The 23662-nt window shown below is 41.6% G+C and overlaps 1 protein-coding gene across 5 annotated transcripts in view; it reads right to left on the minus strand.

The window, feature by feature from the left end:
• Window positions 1–18642, minus strand: part of ST7 (suppression of tumorigenicity 7) — a 269338-nt gene extending 250696 nt beyond the window's left edge. For 3 of the 5 annotated variants that reach the window (XR_005724488.1, XM_040260873.1, XM_040260872.1), the window contains exon 1: window positions 18394–18642. Coding sequence is in view for 4 of the 5 variants with exons in the window: in XM_040260873.1 (XP_040116807.1) it covers window positions 18394–18544 (151 nt within the window). In the remaining variant the exon portion in view is untranslated. The remainder of the gene's footprint in view (window positions 1–18393) is intronic. The other 2 variants (XM_040260875.1, XM_040260874.1) reach the window with 1 other exon arrangement.
• Window positions 18643–23662: the final 5020 nt, after the last annotated feature.

A 23662-nucleotide genomic window follows, 5' to 3' on the forward strand; every position in this document is an offset into this window, starting at 1 on the left:
TGCACGGTGGGGGAGAGGACTGAAGGCCCCCGGAGTTTAGGAGCTGACGGGCCTGGATGCACCATGAGTAGGAGTGAGACTCTGAAAGGAAGGATCAAGGTCCTCAGGAAACACAGGGCAAGGAGGTTAAACAGCCAATGGGATATATAGGTTTTAGGGGCACATAGAATTGGTGATTTGGGGAACTATTTAGAATCAGGTAAACTTACAGGTGTCATCTGGTCTTCATGATGAAAAAAAAGTGAGAAATTTTTTATGTAATTAATAAATGAGCATAATGAAAATGATGATGATACGTGAAGTATATTTTGAGTGAAGCATGTAATATGAAGGACAGTAGTGAGCATCAAACCAGAAAGGTTCACTGGAGTTAATGGAAGAAGTCCTAGAATATTAGGTTTAGGTGTCTCCATTTTATTTACTAGACAACAGAAAGACATTAAAGGATTTGAAAGCAAAATCCCAGTATGCAGGATAGATTAGGAGAGATTAGATGCAGGAAGATCAGTTGGGAGATTACCGTAATAAGATTATAAAGGCTGAAATAAAGAAAGAAGTAGGAACTGAAGAGCATTCATGAGGCACTAAAATTTGACAGCATTTGTCAACTAAACACATGTAAAGGAAAGAATATTAATAGATAAAGATAATTATGAGTCTTGAAAGTGAGAAAGAGAAACTGAGCTCTGCTGCGAGGAAGAGAACAAAGCTAGTGATCTGTATATCCATGAAAATATCCAACAGGCCACTCAAAACGCAAACCTAGAATCTGAGACAGGGCCTGAAAAGAAATAAGACATTTGGGTTTCATGTACATGAGATTACTGAAGGGTACAGCATAAGAAGAGAAGATGACTAAAAACAGAATCTTGAGAAATGCCTCGTTAGGAAAAAGAAACCCTTTTTAAAAAATGGTCCAAGGAGGTAGAGCAAAGTACCTTATGTCAGACATTTTCCATCTGCCCATCTTCTACTTCCCACCTTCTCTACCCTACCCTCTGCCTTCTAGTTGATTCATCTAATGGGAGACCCCAACAAGGGATGAAGAGGGTGGGTAGGGAAGAGGGGGAGGACATTCTTTCCTGGCTCCCAATATACAGCTTCACCTCAGAGTGACAGAGTGACTCCTGCTCTCTAGAGAGACCTCAGCCTTCTGTACAGCCATCTCTCCAGGTTCCAATATCTGCTACTTCCTATAGACCTGCAGATGGCGATGGCTCCCCGCTGCTGCCAGCTCCAAAGCAGTGCACTATCTCTCATTGATAAAGTTTCCTTTATTATTTTCCTGCTCACAAATTTAATAAATTCTTCTCAATTAACAATTTGATATGTTTCCTGCTGAGACCTTCATTAAGATAGTGCCCTTGGGGCTTCCCTTGGGGCTCAATGGCAATGAATCCGCCTGTCAGTGCAGGAGACACCAGTTTGATTCCTGATTCAGGAAGATCCCACATGCCTTGGAGAAACTAGGCCTGTGCACCACGACTGAGCCTCTGTTCTAGAGCCCAGGAACCACAGCTACTGAAGCCCAAATGCCCTTGAGTCCATGCTCCACAACAAGAGAAGCCACCACAGTGAGAAGGCTGCGTACCGCAACTACAGAGCAGCCCCACTCACTGCAACTAGAGCAAAGCCCGCACAGCAACAAAGACCCAGCACAGCCACGAATAAATACATAGAAAGACAGTGCCCTTATCTTTGCCAGCAATAATTATACACATAATATATACCAAAGTATTTAACTTCCCCCACTCAAAATCCTACACAACATTCTAGTCTAGGATCTAGTCTAGCTAATTGGTCCATTCTATCTCTGGTCTCCTCTGATGCCTTTGAAGATGTTGGATTCTAAGACATCAGAACTGGGATTCATCCTCACTAGCCCCTGCAGAAGCTGAGCCTCCAAGAAAAAGCAGATCTGAAGACATCAGAAAAGCTCACACTTACAGATCAGGGAGCAGCCTTTCCCCTCCCTGGCTAAAATAATGTGTTGTTCCATGTACAGCGGCCCAGCCTTCCTGACCTACTGTTCCTCTCTTTGAAGATGGCCAGTGGCCAGTTAGCATACCTATCTTACCAAAGGATGTGAGGATGGCCAGAAGGGGCCAAGGAATGACTCAGCTAAGCCCTTGGCACAAAAATTAACCTTTCCCTGCTTACCTAACATAAGTGATGCTGAAGAATGTAGCAAGTCACCAACCACTAGCTTGTCAAAGAGAATTCTGGCACTGCCAGCCCATTGTGGGCTGATATTGTGGCCTTGAGATTAAGATCTCATTACCATTCAGGATTTAGTGCCCCAGTCAGCTACACCCCAGATTAAAATCAGCCCTCTAGGACCAAGCTAGGCAGGCACATTGGCCCTGATTTTGCTGCAGTGATGACAACTGTCCAAAGGTATTTAAAGAGTGGGATATGGGTAGGGGGAGGAGGGGCTGGGTTAGGGATGCACCAAAACAAAGCCATGAGATTTCTAAAAATCACACTGAAAAGTGAAAGAATCGCACAGAAAAGACCCGAACATTTGAGTATTGGGTCACATAAGAATGTGCTATGCTGGGGATTTCTCTAGCAGCCCAGTGCTTCTACCACAGGGAGCACAAGTTCAATTCCTGGTCAGGGAATTAAGATTCCAATGCTGCATGGTGCAGTCAAAAGAAGAAGAAGAAGAATTTGCTATTCCTGCAGGAAAGAAGAAACACAGTCCATATACTATTGTAGGACAGACCTGGTTTGGCAATACCAAGACTTTTCAGTCCCAGAGAAACCAGGAATGCCTCAATAGCTGCTTCTTTGAAGGCCTTGCCTCCGTTCCATGTTCTTTCTAAAACTCCTAGCTCCTAGCTAGGGGTTGCTAGGGCAACAGGAAGAACTGGACACCCCAGAGCCCCAAACCAGCCTTCCCTTCCTGCGTGACAGTACAAAGGCACTAACGGTGGCCTGTGCATAGGTGTCCTCCCCCAGTCCACAGCCTGCCAAGGAGAACCCAGGCCGATACTCTACTCAACTGCTCACTCCACCAGCCTCACAATCCAAAAGCCTCTCCTAGTCCACAGTCCTCAGGCTTTCTGTGATGCAGAGTAGAAAGGGGCACAGAAGCACTAGATCTAAGAGACAAGATGGGACCTGAGAGGGGAGGAGGAGAGAAAAGGCTTACTGAAGAGTCAAACTCTCCAATAAAATACTGAGGCTGAAGAGAGTAAGGAGGGTAAAAGGCCTGACTAGGAACAGGAGAGAGAACAAAGGAGTAGGTGAAATATGAGGAACAGCAGCCAAAGGGGATACCAGAAATGTGCTGGGATTATGAACTGTATCTCCATTAAGAATGACAGTATAGAATGAAATTCTTTTCCACTCATTTTTGTTATTGTCGGTGGTGTTCTCTAAAAACACCACAATTCTGGACCTAGTCTGTCTGATCTGGCATACATGGGATTACAGGTACCAGGCAGAAATTCTGTGGGTACCTTTCTTCCTCCCCACCCATCTCACCTGAATGGAGCCCACCTGTAAGCACTGTCTCAGATGGAACAGTAACAATAAGCCATCTTCCCAGAGAAATGTCCCAGAAATCCATTGATTGAAACTCACAACATCAGCATATTCTGTAATACCAGTCATATTTTCAAAGGAGTAATTTGCAATACATAGCCTATATGCTAAGTTGCTTCAGCCATGTCCAACTCTTTGCCACCCCAAGGACTGTCGCCCACCAGGCTCCTCTGTCTGTGGGATTCTCCAGGCAAGAATCCTGGAGTGGGTTGCCATGCACTCCTCTAGAGGATCTTCCTGAAAGTGAAAGTGAAGTCACTCAATCGTGTCCGACTCTTTGTGACCCCATAGACTGTAGCCTACCAGGCTCTTCTGTCCATGGGATTTTCCAGACAACAGTACTGACCCAGGGATCAAACCTGGGTCTCTTATGTCTCCTCTATTGGCAGGCAGGTTCTTTACCATGAGCACCAACTGGAAAGCCCTGAATAAATAGCCTTTACTTGTTCTCTTTTAGGTGGTCTCTGTGTATTTTCACAAGGGAAAGCAAAACTCTTCACTGCAGAAGTATGGGCTGGGCAAAGTGACTTCTGTTTTAAGATTATGGTATTTGAAGGAGAGAAGGGAGTCACTTCACAGTGTAGAACTCAAGAAACATTGAATCACCTCAGCCAGGTGAGAAAGGTTAACATCCACAGTGATAAATTAACAGCATGTATCCTCGATATGTGAAGAAAGTGGCACTTTACTTCTGTGGTTCTCCCTCCGCAAATCCATGATCCCAAAAAAATCATGAGACACATACCTGACATATCCCAGTTGGGGGACAGCCTACAAAATTCCTAAGCAATGCCTCTCAAAACTATCAGGATTATCAAAACAAAAGCATGAGACACTGTCACAGTCAAAGAGTCTAAGGAGACGTGACAATACTGGATGGGATCCTGGAACACGGTAAAGGAACATTTGGTAAAAACTAAGGAAATTTAAGTATGTGAAAATTTAAGTTGGTTAAAAATGATATGTCACAAATGAACTTTTTATGAAAAAGAAACAGACTCCCAGACATAGAGAACAAAAACCATCAGGAAGTGGGGAGTGGGGAAGGGGTGCACTGGGAGTTGAGGATTAGCAAATGCAAACTACTGTATATATATATACACACAGGCTGCCTGATCAAAGCCACTCTTTAATGTCCTCAACAATGGGTACCAGTGACAAGGGAAGAAGGGACAGTAGTCCTGAATACCAGGTCACAATAGCACCCCTCTGGAGCACTCATGGGCAGGAGTGGGCATTAACAGCAGTCATGAGGGGGCACAGGGGCCTTGGTGGGCCCTGTGGGCTCAGAATTGTTACTACTTATTCATTCTAACATATCCTCAGTCTGACATTAGTAGGCAAACATAACCTGAAACATTTAGATTTGAGTTACTTTGTAATCAGGAGCAAGCTAACCTATAAGTAGCAAAGTGAATCCCTTGATATTTTGCAACACTTTATCACATCATAGGTGGTTTGATTTAGCAACACTCAGCTTATTTCTAATAGTAATATATGCTACATTAATTTCTCATTAATTGAGAATTTTACCATCTCATTTTGGATAATCTGCTGCATCCTGAGATAAGAAAATTAGGACAGGTTAAATGTGGGCACACACCGTTGTGCTGCAAACAATCGTTAACTTCTCTGGTGCCTCTAAGAAAAGAGATGAAAGCAATGTGCCAAGATTGGGAGAGAGCAGTTTTTATCTAAAATCCAAAGTGGAAATAATGTTATTTCACAAAGACAAATGGACTTCCTGCCTAGGAGTGTACATGAACTATAACTAAACTATTTAAAACAAAAGCAACTTGAAAGGACTAACACAGTCTAGCTGCCACTAGTCAGTGTTAAAAAGAGACTTCTGTAAGCCAAGTATCAAGAGCATTCACATATCAATAGCATATTTTTAATGAAATATAACATTTTATCCAAATAATAAATGATTATAACAAAAGCAGGTAATGTATTAATAAAATACTGTCTTAATGTCTAAATATTTTTATACTATCTTTGGTTTTTGCAAAGGTGTTACAAACAGAATTATATATATTAAAAAGCATTTTATATTTTACTTCTAGCTCACGTTTGTTCACTAGAAAGTGAGCTAGATATAAGACAATAGATGGTCATAATGCTCAAAACATGGTAGAGAAAAGCCCTTGCTTGTGACCATTACTACAACTCCATTCCCCAGCTAGTCCCAGCCTTCAATCACTGTACTTACAAATATTATTAATATCATATACATTTTCTCTTTGGACTAAAAAAATCTTTATTTTTTATTAGCAGTTGGTCAGTTTTCACACAAGCTTTGAATTTCGATCCTCACCAGCATGAAGAGTAACATGTTCCTTATCTTATATTTTTAAAATATTTGAATTACTCTTCTCCATCACATATATTCTCATGGTTAAAACTAAAAGTAATTATTTTAAAGAATTATAGTTCCTTTAATTGTTTTTAAAATCTACCAAAAATTGCTGCATTTTCAGTAAGCAAGCAATAAAAAAAAAAAAAAATTAACAATTGGTATAAAAACCACTTTTAGGAATACTTTTATAGCTAAAACTAATTTATATCTGCATATATTTGCTCAGACTTAATTGATGTTATATTGTCCTCATTAATGCACTTTCCCTTGAAAAAACTGATTGTTCAAATTATGTAAAAGAAAGAAAATGAATTATTCTTAAGATAACGACTTTCTTCAATCGATTAGATTTGCTATATGATTCTTTTTTCTTTATATTTCAGGCTTTTACTGAATGATAATACATATACAACTTTCAGTTTGGAGAAAAAACAATTGAGAAGCAAGTTTCTAATATTTAAAAACTGTAGTTTAACCTCTCATACTTCATCTCTCAAATGTAAGGTGCAATAAAAAAAAAACATTCTCTTTGCTAAAAGATTCAAAGAGCTACGGTTCTGCTAAAGAGCTATGGTTTTTCTCTAAACCATAATGTCAAGTACTCTGAGTCTGAACTTAGAAAAGTATAATTTGCTTTATTTTAAATAAAATAAGTCAATGGTAGAAGACAGTATTTCTCTTTCCCTTATAGCAATGTCCAGGGGAAAAGTACAAACTAGATCACACCAGTTCTTACTATGTGACACTACAGGAAATTTAAATGTATGTCACCAATTGAGTCAAGTGGTGTAATAAATTGCAAAATACCCCAAGAGCACTATTTTTTAAGTTCTACTAATAATGCCCATTAAACAGCACCTATCGAATAAATGAAAAGATCAATTTGGTAAGGAAGTAAATTTTATTCTCTTATTTCCAAGAGAAGGAGACGAGAAATTGGAAAAGCTTAATTGAGGGAAGAACTGTAAGCATTCTACTATTACCTACTGCTAATAAAATAGCTGGAGAAGGAAATGGCAACCCACTGCAGTATTCTTGCCTGGGAAATGCCATAGACAGAAGTTTGGTGTGCTATAGTTCATGAGGTCCCAAAAGAGATGTACACAACTTAGCAATTAAACACAATAAAATAGCATTTTAGAATGGTATTACAGCAGACTTCAAAACAAAACAAAAGCCTAGTTCTAGATCATATGTAGATTCAGATTCAAATTGCTTATTTTTTAAAAAGCCACTTCTTTTTTTAAAGACTTTTCTGCCTCAGAGTTTGTCAATTGTTTTTGCTATTTTAAATTAAGCTTTCTTATTGAAAAGAAAAAAAGTCCTTACTCACTGACCTAATGATTCCTTTAAAGTTATCTATAGGCTTCCTCAAAATTTCAGAAAGACTAACACTTAACCAAGAACCTTTATTATATTCGGAAGTCAACTTATGGAACCAACTTAGGGTTCTACATGAAGTATATTTGTTACTAGAACACCTTCAATTTCTCAAAATTTAAAGGGAAAACAAATATTCCCACAGATAAATTGTGCCTTATTTTGCTGAGAGATGTAGTAACTACAATTAAACAATGACTCTCTGGGCCCAGCCATAGCTAATATGACATAATGCTAGAGCTAAATGACCCTGTCAGCTTCTTATTTTAGCACAGCAGATAGTTCAGGAAAGCTTGCCATAATTGAATGACTACTAACAATAACACATGAGCAACCGCCCTGCTCCACTGTAACAAAAGATGAATTTTATTATATATTCCCTCTCTACCAGGAAACTCAAAACCCTTTATAGATAACTTTACAATGACATCTCAAATACAATAAGGAGGTTGGTAGATATTATTTCCTGTTATCAACAAACAGATATTCAATAGCGTGACTATAAACAAACCAATAATAATTCATTATTCTTCTTAGTACAATTCTTTGGCATTCTTTCAACTTATATTTTAAACAATTTATTTACCCAAAAACTTGTGCCTCCCACTCTCCCACCCTTATATTGCCCCTTCCCCCTTCCCTCTGGTAACTACTAGTTTGTTCTCTGTATGACCCTGCTTCTTTTTTATTATAATCACTAGTTTGCTGTATTTTTCTACATTCCACATATAAGTGATATAATACAGTATATTTCTTTTCTGACTTATTTCACTTAGCATATTACCTTCCAAGTCCACCCATGCTGTTGCAAATGGCAAAATTTCATTCATTGTATGGCTGAGTAGTAGTATACTGTATATATATACCACTTCTCTTTATCCATTCATCTGTTGATGGACATTTAGGCTGCTTCCATATCTTAGCAATTGTAAATAATGCTGCTATGAATATTGGGATACATTATCTTTTTAAATTTTTTATTTATTTAGGAGGCCAATTACTTTACAATATTGTGGTAGTTTTTGCCATACACTGACATGAACCAGCCACGGGTGCACATGGACAGACCCAGAAGCTGGGTCATATGGTGGTTTTACTTTTAATTTTTTGAGAAACCTCCATACTGTTTTCCACAAGGGCTGCACCAACTTACATTCCCACCAACAATGCAGGAGGGTTCCCTTTTCTTCATGTCCTCACTAACATTTTTTATGTTCTTTTTGATGATAGCCATTCTGACAGGTGTGAGATGATACCTTATTGTGGCTTTCACTTGCATTTTCCCGATGATTAGTGATGCTGAGCATCTTTTCATGTGCCTGTTGGCCATCTGCATTTCCTCTTTGGAAAAATGTCTAATGTATTATTCTCTAGAAAGAATATCCAGGATAAAAGAGATCCCACTATATATCTTAACTTGTTATTTCACTGTGACAGACAAAGCCTAGAGAATGGAAACTTCTAAAGAAACAACCTACTATTAATGCCTTGGACTATAGTAGTTTACAGTCTACAAAGCACTTTCTCATTCATTTTACCATCTCATAGGAAGTTGCCTTCCCATTCTGCACCAAGCTGGAAAGCCAAATGCAGCTATCTAAGCCACACAAACATTCATAGAATGCCCAGGGTTGTGCCAATTACAGTGTATTTAAAAAGAATAAACACAATTTAACTTGTGACATTTGGCCAGGTACACACTTTTTGTCAATCCCATTCCAGCCCCACATCTAGACAACCACCAAGCTATCCTAACCAAACTTATACCACACTAACCCTCCTTTCCTTTAGTGTACTCCTGCTCTGAATTTTTCCATTACTTCCACTTCAGGCATTCACCTCTTCTGAATACACAAGAACACTCTTTTCCCTCCCTTGTCTTCAAACCCTTGCTCCAGTTACCTCATAAGAATCCTTCTATCTCTGAGTTTCATCTGTGAGCCAAATAACAAATTCAGTCTTGCTGCTGCTGCTGCTGTCTCTTCAGTCATGTCCGACTCTGTGCAACCCCATAGACGGCAGCCCACCAGGTTCCCCCGTCCCTGGGATTCTCCAGGCAAGAACACTGGAGTGGGTTGCCATTTCCTTCTCCAATGCATGAAAGTGAAAAGTGAAAGTGAAGTCGCTCAGTCATGTCTGACTCTTCGCGACCCCATAGACTGCAGCCTACCAGGATCCTCCGCCCATGGGATTTTCCAGGCAAGAGTACTGGAGTGGGGTGCCATTGCCTTTATCTGTGAGCCAAATAACAAATTCAGTCTTGAGTGCTGAGTATTAGCAATACAGCCGTGAACCAAGATAAAGAAAACTTTAGGTGGTAAAATGAACTAAGAAAATGACCACTGGTGCCATCGATCTTGGAAAGCCTTAAAAACACCCGGAGTCATTTACGCATTCATCTTTCCATGTATCACCATGAGCAATGATCATATGATGGAAATACAAAGATGAAAAACTCATAATCCCTTTTCTCAAGCTCTTCTGAGTATACTCCAGAAACAGTCCCTTTCAAAAGTTTCCACCAAGTTCTCATCCTCATTAATAAAGCTGCTTTCCCATCAAAATACATTTTTTAATGGGTTCATCTGTGTGGCTTCCTTTAACGGGACAACTAGTATTATAGCGATACTTGTTCTGTTTGAACATTTTTCATTTCACAGGTACAAAGAGAATATCAACTATATAGCTATTTATATGGGATATAGCCAGACTCGTTGTCAAGCCCAGGGAGCATAACAACCCATAACAAAGCAAGCAGCACAGAGCCTGGCTCATGTAAGGACTCGATAAAGGTTGGTTCCTCACCCCTTCCTAGTTTCACCCAGCAGATTTTCAATCTTATTTTTAAGATGTGACTTCTACCATGCAGCATTCTTAATCATAGGGAACAAAATACATCAAGAAGCACAAGTGAATAAGGCAGTATATTAGATGATTTTCATTGTTCCGCACACAAAATAATTGCAGAAGCTAGAAGCATAACTGACATGAGACTGTGTGTCCAAATAATAACAAGAATAGCATAACTTCAAATTTAAAGGCATCTGCTGCTCAAAGTGAATGAATAAACAAACCAGTGGATGAATGAATTAACCAATGAATGAAAACAGTTCAGAGTCAATGAAATGGACTGGGACTACGTACATGACATATGGCTGCTAATATTCTTATGTGCTATGCTCAAGGCTCAATGCTAAAGCTCTCATTTAGAGTTCAAAATACAACTATGAAATAGAGATTATTCTCTATTCTGTTCTCATATTACAAATGAGGAAATACTCTTACAAAGTAATTTATCCAAGTTTCCCAACAATTGGCAACCTGGAATTTGAACTCAAATCTTCTAAATCCAAAGTTCCTTTCATCTTATCAGAGCTGCTATCCCTCTTTCAGATATACAATACTTCATGGAGAAAAAAGTATTTCAGTAAAATTGGCAATAAGGCAAATTTCTGTAATGCTAACACTATGTTCACTCTGGCTTCTCATATAAACTTAGAAATGGTTTCTATGGTTAGAGAAGGGAAATATGCAAATATACGAACTAAATTAATTATGCTTAATTATTTCTAATCACTTCAAATTATGTTTCTATGAAGTTTCATAATGCCTGACAATATTGTTCTTAAGAACAAATACTTCAAATACTTCTTCTATTACTCTATCCTTCCATACAGACAAGTATTTTTCCCATGTAAGTAGAACCCAAGTTCCATCCTTATAGATAGTATAAGGCACTTGGTTCAGCAAATTCATTTGTTTGAAGTTTCAAGTTATGTTACATAAATTGGTTTCCAAAGCAGCCAATTTGGGGACTCCTAACATTCTTTGTATAAATTTACTTTACAATACGACTTCACTGGTGGTCCAGCGGTTAAGACTCTGTGCTCCCACTGCAGTGGACACAGGTTTGATGCCTGGTCAAGGAAATTCTGTATGCTGCACATCACGGCCATACTTTACAATATGGACCAGCATCAGTTCAGTTCAGTTGCTCAGTCATGTCTGACTCTTTGCAACCCCATGAATCGCAGCACGCCAGGCCTCCCTGTCCATCACCATCTCCCAGAGTTCACTCAGACTCACATCCATCGAGTTGGTGATGCCATCCAGTCATCTCATCCTCTGTCGTCCCCTTCTCCTCCTGCCCCCAATCCCTCCCAGAATCAGAGTCTTTTCCAATGAGTCAACTCTTCACATGAGGTGGCCAAAGTACTGGAGTTTCAGCTTTAGCATCATTCCTTCCAAAGAAATCCAGGGCTGATCTCCTTCAGAATGGACTGGTTGGATCTCCTTGCAGTCCAAGGGACTCTCAAGAGTCTCCTCCAACACCACACTTCAAAAGCATCAATTCTTCGGCCTCAGCTTTCTTGACAGTCCAACTCTCACATCCATACATGACCATGGGAAAAACCATAGCCTTGACTAGACAGACCTTTGTTGGCAAAGTAATGTCTCTGCTTTTTAATATGCTATGCTATCTAGGTTGGTCATAACTTTTTCTTCCAAGCAGTAAGTGTCTTTTAATTTCACAGCTGCAATCACCATCTGCCGTGATTTTGGAGCTCCCAAAAATAAAATCTGGTACTGTTTCCACTGTTTCCCCATCTATTTGCCATGAAGTGATGGGACCAGACACCATGATCTTAGTTTTCTGAATGTTGAGCTTTAAGCCAACTTTTTCACTCTCCTCTTTCACTTTCATCAAGAGGCTTTTTAGTTCCTCTTCACTTTCTGCCATAAGGGTGGTGTCATCTGCATATCTGAGGTTATTGATATTTCTCCCGGCACTCTTGATTCCAGCCTGTGCTTCTTCCAGCCCACCGTTTCTCATGATGTACTCTGCACAGAAGTTAAATAAGCAGGGTGACAATATACAGCCTTGATGTACTCCTTTTCCTATTTGGAACCAGTCTGTTGTTCCATGTCCAGTTCTAACTGTTGCTTCCTGACCTGCATGTAGGTTTCTCAAGAGGCAAATCAGGTGGTCTGGTATTCCCATCTCTTAATAACCTTCTTTAAATTCTGCCCCTAAGAAAATGGATCAAAATGAACTAAAATTTTGGAACTTCAGTAAATATTTCAAGGTAATCTTTATAACTTAGTCAGTAAACACAATTCTAAATCTTATAAGAAATTACCACATATATTCCAAAATCATTTCCTAAAGGACAGTGTTACTTCTGAGTCACCACAACCAACTGACATTGATTTTCATCCATTCAGCAAATACATACTAAGCGTATGTTAGGTCCAAACACTCACTGTTCAAGATCCTGAGGACCCACAAGAAGGCAGACAAATCACAACAAATGAGGTCCCTATTCTCATGGAGTTTACAATAACATGGAGAAAAACTATGAGAATGTAATAAACAAAAAAGAACTATTGCAAACAGGGCTAAGTGATATACAGAGAATCCAAATACAGTGACATTTATAGTGACCGGTCATTGTGGATTGGATCATCAGGGAAAACCTCTCAGAAGAAGTGAATTTAAGCAGAGTTGTGAATAGTATAAACATGACTGCATAAAAATCAAGTAGGAAAACATTACAGGTCGAGGACACAGCTAGTGCAAAGGCCACAAGGCAAGAACAAGCAAAGCAAGTTTAAGAATGAGAAAATATCACAACCACCTGGAAGACAGTGACCTCAAGAAAGTGGCAAAGTTCAGACAGGAGGGGTAGGAAGGGGTCATGTCATCAGATTTTGTAAGCCAGGATAACATATTTTGATTTTATTTAAGTGAAATGGAAAGCCACTGAAGGAAGCCACATAAAATCTGGACTTGTGTCTACTAAGAATTAGAATTCCCTGGTGGCTCAAATGGTAAAGAATCTGCCTGCAATACAGGAGCTGCTGCTGCTGCTAAGCTGCTTCAGTCATGTCCGACCCTGTGCGACCACATAGATGGCAGCCCACCAGGCTCCCTTGTCCTAGGGATTCTCCAGGCAAGAACACTGGAGTGGGTTGCCATTTCCTTCTCCAATGCCTGAAAGTGAAAAGAGAAAGTGAAGTCCCTCAGTCACGTCCGACTCTCAGCAACCCCATGGACTGCAGCCCACCAGGCTCCTCCGTCCATGGGATTTTCCTGGCAAGAGTCCTGGGGTGGGCTGCCCTTGCTTTCTCCAGCAATACGGGAGACCCAGATTCAATCCCTAGGTCGGGAAGATCTCCTGCAGAAGGGAATGGCTATGCACTCCAGTATTCTTGCCTGGAGAATCCCATGGACAGAAGAGCCTGGCAGGCTACAGTCCATGGATCAAAAAGAGTTGGACACGACTGAGTGACTAACTTTTTCTTTCAAGTCCATGTATTTGCTTGGTTACAGACTCTGCACTCAATGAAATTTATCCCAAGGCACTGAAGCAGAATTCTGGAGCCAGAAAGGATCTTAAGGAATACAAAGCTATCATTAAACATGTACAGAAACTAAGGGTCTAAAAAAAAAAAAAAAAGAAAAGCATCATTCAGATTGCTTCATTATGGCTGAGAGAAATGTCTCCAAAAGTAAAGTAAAGGCAACTAACATGTCTGGGATCTATCCTCAACTCAAAGCTGACAACCATAAAATTGTCCTTTTATGTGTTCATAAATTGGACCACCATGGATTAGATACATATGACTCACCATGGAATTTCTTAAAATTTTGTGACAGTTTCTGACTTCTATCTAAAGCTGAAAACTTAAATAAGGCACATAGCCAGTAATGTGTTTGATCAATTTCATTGTTCTAATCCCAACTCACTGAGTACACCACAAGCTGGAGACTGATTCATGCGATGAATGGTAAGGAACCACTATGTGCGATGAAGTATAGTGGAAAATGAAGAACCAGAGTCTCGTAGTCTAGCATGTATACAGAAAGAGAGACACATATATACAAACACTGAAACATACTGGATTGGCCAAGAAGTTTGCTTGGGTATTATTTTAATACCTTATGGAAAAACCCAAAAGAAATATTTGGCCAACAAAATATATGAAATATACACAACCATAATTAATGCAAGGTAAAAACTTTCAACATGCCTCTCAGATAACGTACACTGAAAACTGGAGGAAATATCACATCCAGTTGAGAGAATCAAGGATTAGCATTCTAGTCCTTGAAACATGGATAGGCTTTACAGGTGGGAAAAAACATTTTAGACAATAGGTACATCTGGGGCAAAAAAAACCTAAGTTAACTACAACAAGGCCCTCATGATAAGAAATCCAGTGTTAATTAAGTTTAGAGCAACTATTTCCAATATGAAAATATGTAAATCTGAACTGCACCTAAAGTTATGTATATTTCCATTCAGTAATGTAAGAGTTTTGCATCCGTATTTATCATCTTAACACCAAAAAAGTGTTCTATAACAAAAACAATCAAACTTAGGTTAGACTATTATATTTGCTTTCCAAAAGGAATACAATAGGATTTAAAAGATTCTTGGAAAACTTTTCCAAGAATCAGAAAAAGAACTGGAAAATCACTTAAGCTTCTTGGTACAAAAATGTCAAAAGGTATACATTTAACAAAGGTGCGAAGTGTTTCAAATTCAGCATCTAAAAACCTCAGAACTCAGGGAAGATGAGAATGTGCTGCCAACACCACAATATATAGCAAGTTACAGTGCTATTTTTTAAACATTAATCTATGCTACTGCTTTTTCTCAAATACCAGACTGCATGACTGCTCCTAACTACAATTAATGTTCTGCCCTTTTGGAAAAGCATTGCTTTAGGATAATTAATTCACTTGAAAACTGACAAGTAACAATATAACTTGGGGTTTTCAAAAATCTTATTAAAAGTTCATTATACTTTCAATAAATCATAGAACTACTTTAACATTCTTCTATCCAACTCAAGGTAGAACATCACAAATGAATTTCAAAGCTAACCACTGTGTTCCTACTATGTTTGTTTTCTCCTTTGTCTTTCCTAAAATTCATTTTTCATTATACGGTTTAAATTTTAAAACTCCAAGCAAACCAAAGTCAGGACCACATGACTTCACAGGTGAATTCAATCAAGCATTTAGAGAAGAGTTAACACCTGTTCTCCTCAAACTCTTCCAATAACTGCAGAGTAAGGAACACTTCCAAACTCATTCTATGAGGCCAACATCACCCTGACACCAAAACCATACAAAAATATCACATAAAAAGGAAATTACAGGCCAGTATCACAGATGAATATAGACACAAAAATCCTCAACAAAATATTAACAAACTGAATCCAACAATACATTAAAAGGATCACACACCATGATCAAGTGGAATTTATCCCACAGATACAAAGATTTTTCAGTATCTACAAATCAACTAATGGTGTCAGCTTGCCTAAGGAAAGAGGCCTGGGCCACCCACAGCTTCCTAAAAGCAGCTCTTGCTTCTGCTGCCTCTTCAGGGACTCTTCAGGGACTCGTGCCTTCATCATCACAAGAAAAGCAAACACCACAGGGCCTAGGAACAGCAAAATGAATCCCTTTAGAACCCATTTAAATCTCGCTGGGAGGACAAGTTCCACATAGGAGGGGACTTCTCCCTTCACCTTCTCACAGAAGCAGCAGAGAGAGATGAGTCTCTGTGTGCTTCTCTTTTACCTTCCTTTATGACTAAAACTACATAAAACTACAAATGAAAACAGAAGTCCAGCATCACTGGGATAAATGGTCTCAGGTTCCATCATATGTCTAATGAGATTCAGTGCAGATGGCCTTTTCATCTTCATATTTCCTCTGTCCCTTATAAGCCTAAGTGAGTTAACGATGCTAATACAAATTAACAAAGGAGTTTGAGAAAAAGATTTAAAGTTGTTGGGAGAGGACCTAACAATTTTATTCCTTAATATTTTGCATTTTCCCAATTTTGCTCCTTGCCTGTTGTGTATAAAACATTGGTTTGTGGCACTTATGTGCACATGCCCACAAATACGCTCACAGACGATTATTTAAACTACTTTAAGAAAAAGGCAAAGGAAGAAGGGGCAGTAGAAGATGAGATGATTAGATAACATCACCAACTCGATGGACATGAATTTGAGCAAACTCTGGGAGATAGTGGAGGACAAAGGAGCCTGGTGTGCTAAAGTCTATGGGGTCTCAACTTAGTGACTGAACAACAAAGAAGAAAATGTAGTATTACAAATGTGTGTTACAAAGTATTACAAAGACCCTGATGCTTGGAAAGACTGAAGACAGGAGGAGAAGGGGACGACAGAGGATGAGATGGTTGGATGGCATCACCGACTTGATAGATATGAGTTTAATCAGGTTCCAGGAGTTGGAGATATACAGGGAAGCCTGGCGAGCTGCAGTCCATGGGGTGGCAAAGAGCTGGACAGACTGAGTAATTGAACTGAACAAATGTGTGTTCTGAAATAAAAAATTTAAATGTGCATTAAATGAGGTTCACATTTTTTAAGCCTCAAAATGAATTCTTTAGGAGAAAAAAAATCAAACCACTTACCAACAAATATAAGATTTCATTGCCATATATATTCAACCAACTTCTTAAAATAACAAAACTTTGGGACTAGAACTTATCTTAGAGATATATTTGCCACAAGCAAGGAGACAGTATTGTGATAAGCAACCACTCATAATAGATGAAAAGCCAGAAAGCCATTATCACTAGGAAAACTGAATCTAAGGGCTGAACGGCTCCTATAAATTTGGCAAGATGATTCTACGGTGTAGAATTCTACTGTGCAGATTCTATGGTGCATCTCAGGAATAACATCCCAAGGGATATTACAAAACAAATATAAATATGAACATGAGTTCAAGTAATCAAGATTTCCATTTAAAAGCACAAGTACCTAACAAAATGTGTACATTACATCGTGTTCTAAAAATTATTTTAGTGTAGTTAACAACACACAGGAAAATGCATTTCCAGACTCTGACTCTCTCATTATGTAAATTACACACTAAGCGGAATGCATATATATTCAGTTAAGACTGAAAGGATTTCCCAAATTACTGTCAACTTTAAAAAAAGAAAAGTTTTCTGACGATTCCCACAAGTATTTCCAGACTTCAAGAACTATAGCCCTTCCTGCAAAATATACTTTGTGTTCTTGATTTGTCTCTGGGGTGTTACTGCTGCTGTGTGTTTTCTTTGTGGTTGTTTTTTAATGATTCAGTTGGCTGGTTGCAAGTTTAAGATCCTGTTCTAATTACCTTCGGAACTTACGACCGTGGATACAAGACCTGCAGGGCTCCCTTCTTAGCATGTGGAGCTTATCTAAGATCCTGAACATGACTAGTTACCAAAGCCTTATGCAAACGGGGACAAGGAGAGAGAGCAGGGCTGAGATCATTAAAAATCATCATAAATTCCAGATTTCCTGTCTCTCCTTTTGTCCCTGTGACATTCCCTCTGGTAACCTGACACGTCATCTATAGCCCTGATGGTACCTTCGAGAATCTCTCTCCAGTCTGTAAGAGAGTGACGCCGCTATCCCCGCAATTCGCAGCTCGGGGTGGGCGGGGGGCTCAAATCTCGGCAGTCCCGGCCCCAGGTTGCGGGGTCGACGCCTTCGGGGGCTTCGCCGATGGGTAGCACCCTCACGGGGGCGCCCGCGACCGGCGGAGTCGCGCGGGTGTCGGGAGGGACGCCCGGTCCGACCACACTTCGGATGTTCGGCACTGGCGGCAGACAGCGTGTGAGGACGGACACGGTCCGCCTCTGAGGAGCCCTCGGCGTTCGCGCGCAGACAGCCGAGGGGGCGTCCGCGGGCACTCCCTCGCTCCCGACCTCCGTCCCCTCAGTCGCCCGCCCGCAAGCACCTCAGGCGGGGGAGCGGTAACCTCCTGGCCCGGGCCGCCTCCCGGCGCGGCGCCTCCTCCGCAGGGTCGCTGGGCCGCGGGGCCGGGAAGGCCGCCGGCCGCCCTCGCGCGTCCCGTCGACCCCGCCGCCCGGCCCTCCAGGCTGAGGCGCCGAGTCCTCGCCTGCTGGCCGCGGGCGTCCGGTGCGCGGGCGCCGGCGCGTCCCCGAGCGCGCGCCCCGCCACCCCCGCCAGTCGCGGCCCCGCGCGAGTTGCACTAACTTTCCGGGGCGGGGGAAGGGCGAGCGCCGCGGGCCCGGCTGCCCGGGCCTTACCTGTGCTCAAGTTGTCGTTGATTTTCAAGGGCACCCGCAGGATGTAGACCAGGAAGAGGACGATGAAGAACCATACGGTCCAGAGATAAGTCCAAGACCAAACTATGCAGGACTTGAGCTGCTCCAGAAAGCCCGTGCCCGCTTCAGCCATTTTTCGGCGCTGCTCTCTGCTGCCGCGGCTCTCGGTGTCTGCCGGGATGATTCACCGGCCCGGAGGCGCCGCTCGCGCCGCCGCCGCCGCCGCCGCCGAGGCCCGGGCGCCCCCGGAGGCCGCCCGGGACTCGGGCGCGGCGGGAAATCGCGCGCGGGCCGCGGGCGCGCTGGCCTTTTTTTCTCAGCCTTATTACTAACTCTGAAGGCCCCTACAAGTGGCTTTCGTGGAAGGATCACGTGGCTCCTGCCCCTCACGTTCTGATGCCATTTATATTATGCTGATATTTAGAAAGAAAAGCCAAGTGGCGTACTGAGGGAAACCCTTGACATGTTCATGGTAATGACTTATGTTGAGGGCTTCCTATTACGTTTGTACAATCTCACCTAATCCTTCAACAATCCCCATTATATAGATAAGGGAAACTGAGGCACAAAGTCGTTGAGCAATTTACCTTCAGCTGGAGCCATAATTCATTTGCAGCATGATGAATGCTAGCTCCTTTCTCTCAGAATTTAGATCCAGAGGGATGAATAAACCCGCAGCACTCAGAAAAAAACGGGTGTAGTCCTGTCACCGAGTAATAGGCCTGAAAATAAATCATTCTGTTAAACGAGATTTGGGTTGCACGCTATTTACCTTTGTTTTGCCTTCCCTAAAGCGATACCGGGGATTTTGAAAGAAATCTTCACAAGAAGAGTGTTTATCTTCCAGTTTGGGGGGCGATGATAGTTCAAAAACTCTCAACCTGTTTTTAACATAAACAGTTCTCTGGGAAATTTTGGCTTACTCTGAATTGGCTACTTTTTTTTTTTTTAATTAATGAATTTATTTATTTTACTTTACAATATTGTATTGGTTTTGCCATACATTGACTTGAATCCGCCATGAATGTACATGTGTTCCCCATCCTGAACCCTCCTCCCACCTCCCTCCCCATCCCATCCCTCTGGGTCATCCCAGTGCACCAGCCCCGAGCACCCTGTATCATGCATCAAACCTGGACTGGCGATTCGTTTCACATATGATATTTTACATGTTTCAATGCCATTCTCCCAAATCATCCTGCCCTCACCCGCTCCCACAGAGTCCAAAGACTGTTCAATACATCTGTGTCTCTTTTGCTGTCTCTTTATCGTTACCTTTTTTCTAAATTCTGTATATATGCGTTAGTATACTGTTAGTATACTGACTTCTAGGTTGCTTCCATGTCCTGGCTATTATAAACAGTGCTGCGATGAACATTGGGGTACACGTGTCTCTTTCAATCCTGGTTTCCTCAGTGTGTATGCCCAGCAGTGGGATTGCTGGGTCATATGTCATATGGCAGTTCTATTTGCAGTTTTTTAGGGAATCTCCACACTGTTCTCCATAGTGGCTGTACTAGTTTGCATTCCTACCAACAGTGTAAGAGGGTTCCCTTTTCTCCACACCCTCTCCAGCATTTATTGCTTGTAGACTTTTGGATAGCAGTGAATTGGCTACTTTAAACAATAATTATAAACTTTCTTTTATCTGTACTGAGTACAACGTTGTCTTCACCAAATAAAATTGTCTTCTTTTTCTGTCCATAAATAATTTCACTATGTATTGGATGGTAATGATGCAGTGGCAGGTAATCCATAGCCAAGACATTTTTGGAATTCTGAGCATTCAGCAGAATATTTTATTATAAATTTTGTTTTGCTTACTTGTCATTTCCTCCATAATAAAACAAGCTCCTTTAACTTTCTGCATGTATTTTACATATTATGGCTAACATAATAGAACTACTTTTACATTTTCACTAATTCCAAGCCTCAATTCCAGCTACTGGTATCTCTGATACATTTGATCTACTAAAGCAGTGAGATACTGGAAAGGATAAGAGAAAATGATACACCTGTACCTTTTTATAGATATTTATTGCAGCATTTTGGAGAAGGCAATGGCACCCCACTCCAGTACTCTTGCCTGGAAAATCCCATGGATGGAGGAGCCTGGTGGGCTACAGTCCATGGGGTCGCTAAGAGTCAGACACGACTGAGCGACTTCACTTTCACTTTTCACTTTCATGCATTGGAGAAGGAAATGGCAACCCACTCCAGTGTTCTTGCCTGGAGAATCCCAGGGACAAGGGACCCTAGTGGGCTGCCATCTGTGGGATCGCACAGAGTTGAACATGACTGAAGCGACTTAGCAGCAGCAGCATTGCCACGTTTACAAAACAAGTTTTTGTCTAACGATGGTGCCTGGATTCTCAGTAGAATAAAACAACATGAGAGCATGAAACATCTATTTTTTTGTGATGATTAAGTAACCCACCAGATTCCCTGCAATAGGATTATTTAATTTAAGTGAATATCCTGGAGTCTGGCTTTATGCTGTCAGTGAACCTCAAGGAATGGACATAAATATGACTCAGGTGAACCAGTTTTCTGACTGCTAGGCGCTCCTGGAGGGTCAGTCTGTCTTACTCATCATTGCCTCTCCCTGGTGTGCAGCCAGAGATGGGGACTGGAGTTGGAGACGTGTCTTTATGGTTAGATGCAGAACTGACTGAGAACAAGACCTCTTGGGAACTGCAACTGCTTCAGTATGGCTGGAATGCAGGCTCTTCACAGAGCAGTGTCAAAATGGATAAAGCTGGAGTGTCTGAATGTGAAGGGCCTTGTAGAAATGCTAAGGTGTTCACAGTTATTTGGCATTGCACACACTAATCCAAATGACCAAGATTTATGTAAGTGGCAATTACATACCAAGGAGGTAGAGTTGACATAACTTGGTTACTGATAGGATAGGCAGGGAAAGAATAAAGAGTGAAGGGTGGCTATTGAGTGGCGTTGTTCATGAAATAGTGACACCCCAGATATGTCCCTTAATTGGTTGATCATCTCTCAGTGGGCTGGCACACAGTCACCCCAAGCTCATCATATCTGAAAGTGAACTAATTACTTCCTCACCATCAACTTACTCTTCTAAAGTTCCATCAAGGGATGGGTGTCACCCTCCCAAGTCACTAATTCGGGACTCTGGGGATCACATCTTCTAGACTCCTCCTCCTCCCTCACCTCCTTTCCTCTTCACATTCAACTAGGGGCATCAATACTTCAAGGTATGTGTCAGACATGTCACTTTTCTCTCTTCCTCTTCAATAGCTTTTAGTTTCTCCAGTCTGATCATCTCTCACAGAGAACAAGTTGGCTGGGCTCCTTGACTCCAGTTTCCCCACCACCAGAACAACCACCATCACCTGCCCTCATCACCCCCTGAATCCACCTTCTTCCACATTTCTTTAACAGAGTTACCTCTGAAGCACAAACCTGAGGCTCCTTCCACTCCAGTCCTAAAGGATAAACTGTAGATAGTACACAAGGCCTTTTGTAGGGCACTCTTATCAACTTGTTTAGCCTCATATCCCACCCTAAACACTTCTTACCACCAGCATTTTGGAAAACATGCTATTCTCTTTGGAGCTGCTCCACAGGACCTGCCTGTAGCATACTTATTTGTGAGCATACTTATTTGTGCTCTCCTTCCCACCTCAACCTTCTCTCTTTGCCACAACTTATTTAGAGATGCACTTAAAATATTACCTCCTGTGTGACACCAGCTCCCTCCCCACCCTAGAGTTTCTTCCCTGAGTTTGTAGTACCACAAAGCTTATGGTGGGCTCTAAAATCACAGGCGTAAAGCCCTGCAATGACAGGCTTTACTCCTAGCCCTGCAAATAATAGGGTGTGTTTTACAAGTTAGTAACTTTCCCTCAGTCACTTTGTTCACCTGCACAAAGGGTTATACTTGTATCTGTTACATTTGTTGTCCTGTAGTTGCTAAGTTGTGTCCAACTCTTTGCAACCCCATGGACTGTAGCCTACCAGGTTCCTCCCCTCTGTCCATGGGATTTCTCAGGCAAGAGTACTGGAATGGGTTGCCATTTCCTTCTCCAAGGGATCTTCCTCACACAGGGATCGAACCCACACCTCCTGCTTGGCAAGAGGATTCTTTACCACTGAGCCACCTGCAAAGCCCCCTGTTACATATGTCCCCATGAGATGCCTAGCACAAATGCTTGCTGCTGCTGCTAAGTTGCTTCAGTCGTGTCCGACTCTGTGCGACTCCATAGACAGCAGCCCATGAGGCTCCCCTGTCCCTGGGATTCTCCAGGCAAGAACACTGGAGTGGGTTGCCATTTCCTTCTCCAATGCATGAAAGTGAAAAGTCAAAGTGAAGTCGTTCAGTTACGTCCGACTCTTAGCGACCCCATGGACTGCGGCCCACCAGGCTCCTCCGTCCATGGGATTTTCCAGGCAAGAGTGTTGGAGTGGGGTGCCATTGCCTTCTCCAAGCACAAATGCTTAGTGCCCCAGAAATGCTTAGCACAAAGCCTAGTTGATGTCTTTCCTCTCTGTTTGCAAACTGAGGCCTTTCAGTTCAGTTCAGTCGTTCAGTCGTGTCCGACTCTTTGCGACCCCAGGAATCACAGCATGCCAGGCCTCCCTGTCCATCACCATCTCCCGGAGTTCACTCAGACTCACGTCGATCAAGTCCGTGATGCCATCCAGCCATCTCATCCTCGGTCGTCCCCTTCTCCTCCTGCCCCCAACCCCTCCCAACATCACAGTCTTTTCCAATGAGTCAACTCTTCACATGAGGTGGCCAAAGTACTGGAGCTTCAGCTTTAGCATCATTCCTTCCAAAGAAATCCCAGGGTTGATCTCCTTCAGAATGGACTGGTTGGATCTCCTTGCAGTCCAAGGGACTCTCAAGAGTCTTCTCCAACACCACACTTCAAAAGCATCAATTCTTTGGCGCTCAGCCTTCTTCACAGTCCAACTCTCACATCCATACATGACCACAGGAAAAACCATAGCCTTGACTAGACGGACCTTAGTCGGCAAAGTAATGTCTCTGCTATTGAATATACTATCTATGTTGGTCATAACTTTTCTTCCAAGGAGTAAGCGTCTTTTAATTTCATGGCTGAGGCCTTTAGAGTTAAGTAATTTGTTGTTTTATTTTAGACCTCTTTACCTCTTAGTACAAATAGTGCTGTATCTGGCACATAGTACCTGCTCAATAAATATTCATATTTAGAGAATATTGTATGAAGGAATAAAAAATGAATTACATCAAAAG

Source organism: Oryx dammah, unplaced genomic scaffold (genome assembly GCF_014754425.2).
Source record: "Oryx dammah isolate SB20612 unplaced genomic scaffold, SCBI_Odam_1.1 HiC_scaffold_18, whole genome shotgun sequence".
NCBI classification, from domain to species: Eukaryota; Metazoa; Chordata; class Mammalia; order Artiodactyla; family Bovidae; genus Oryx; species Oryx dammah.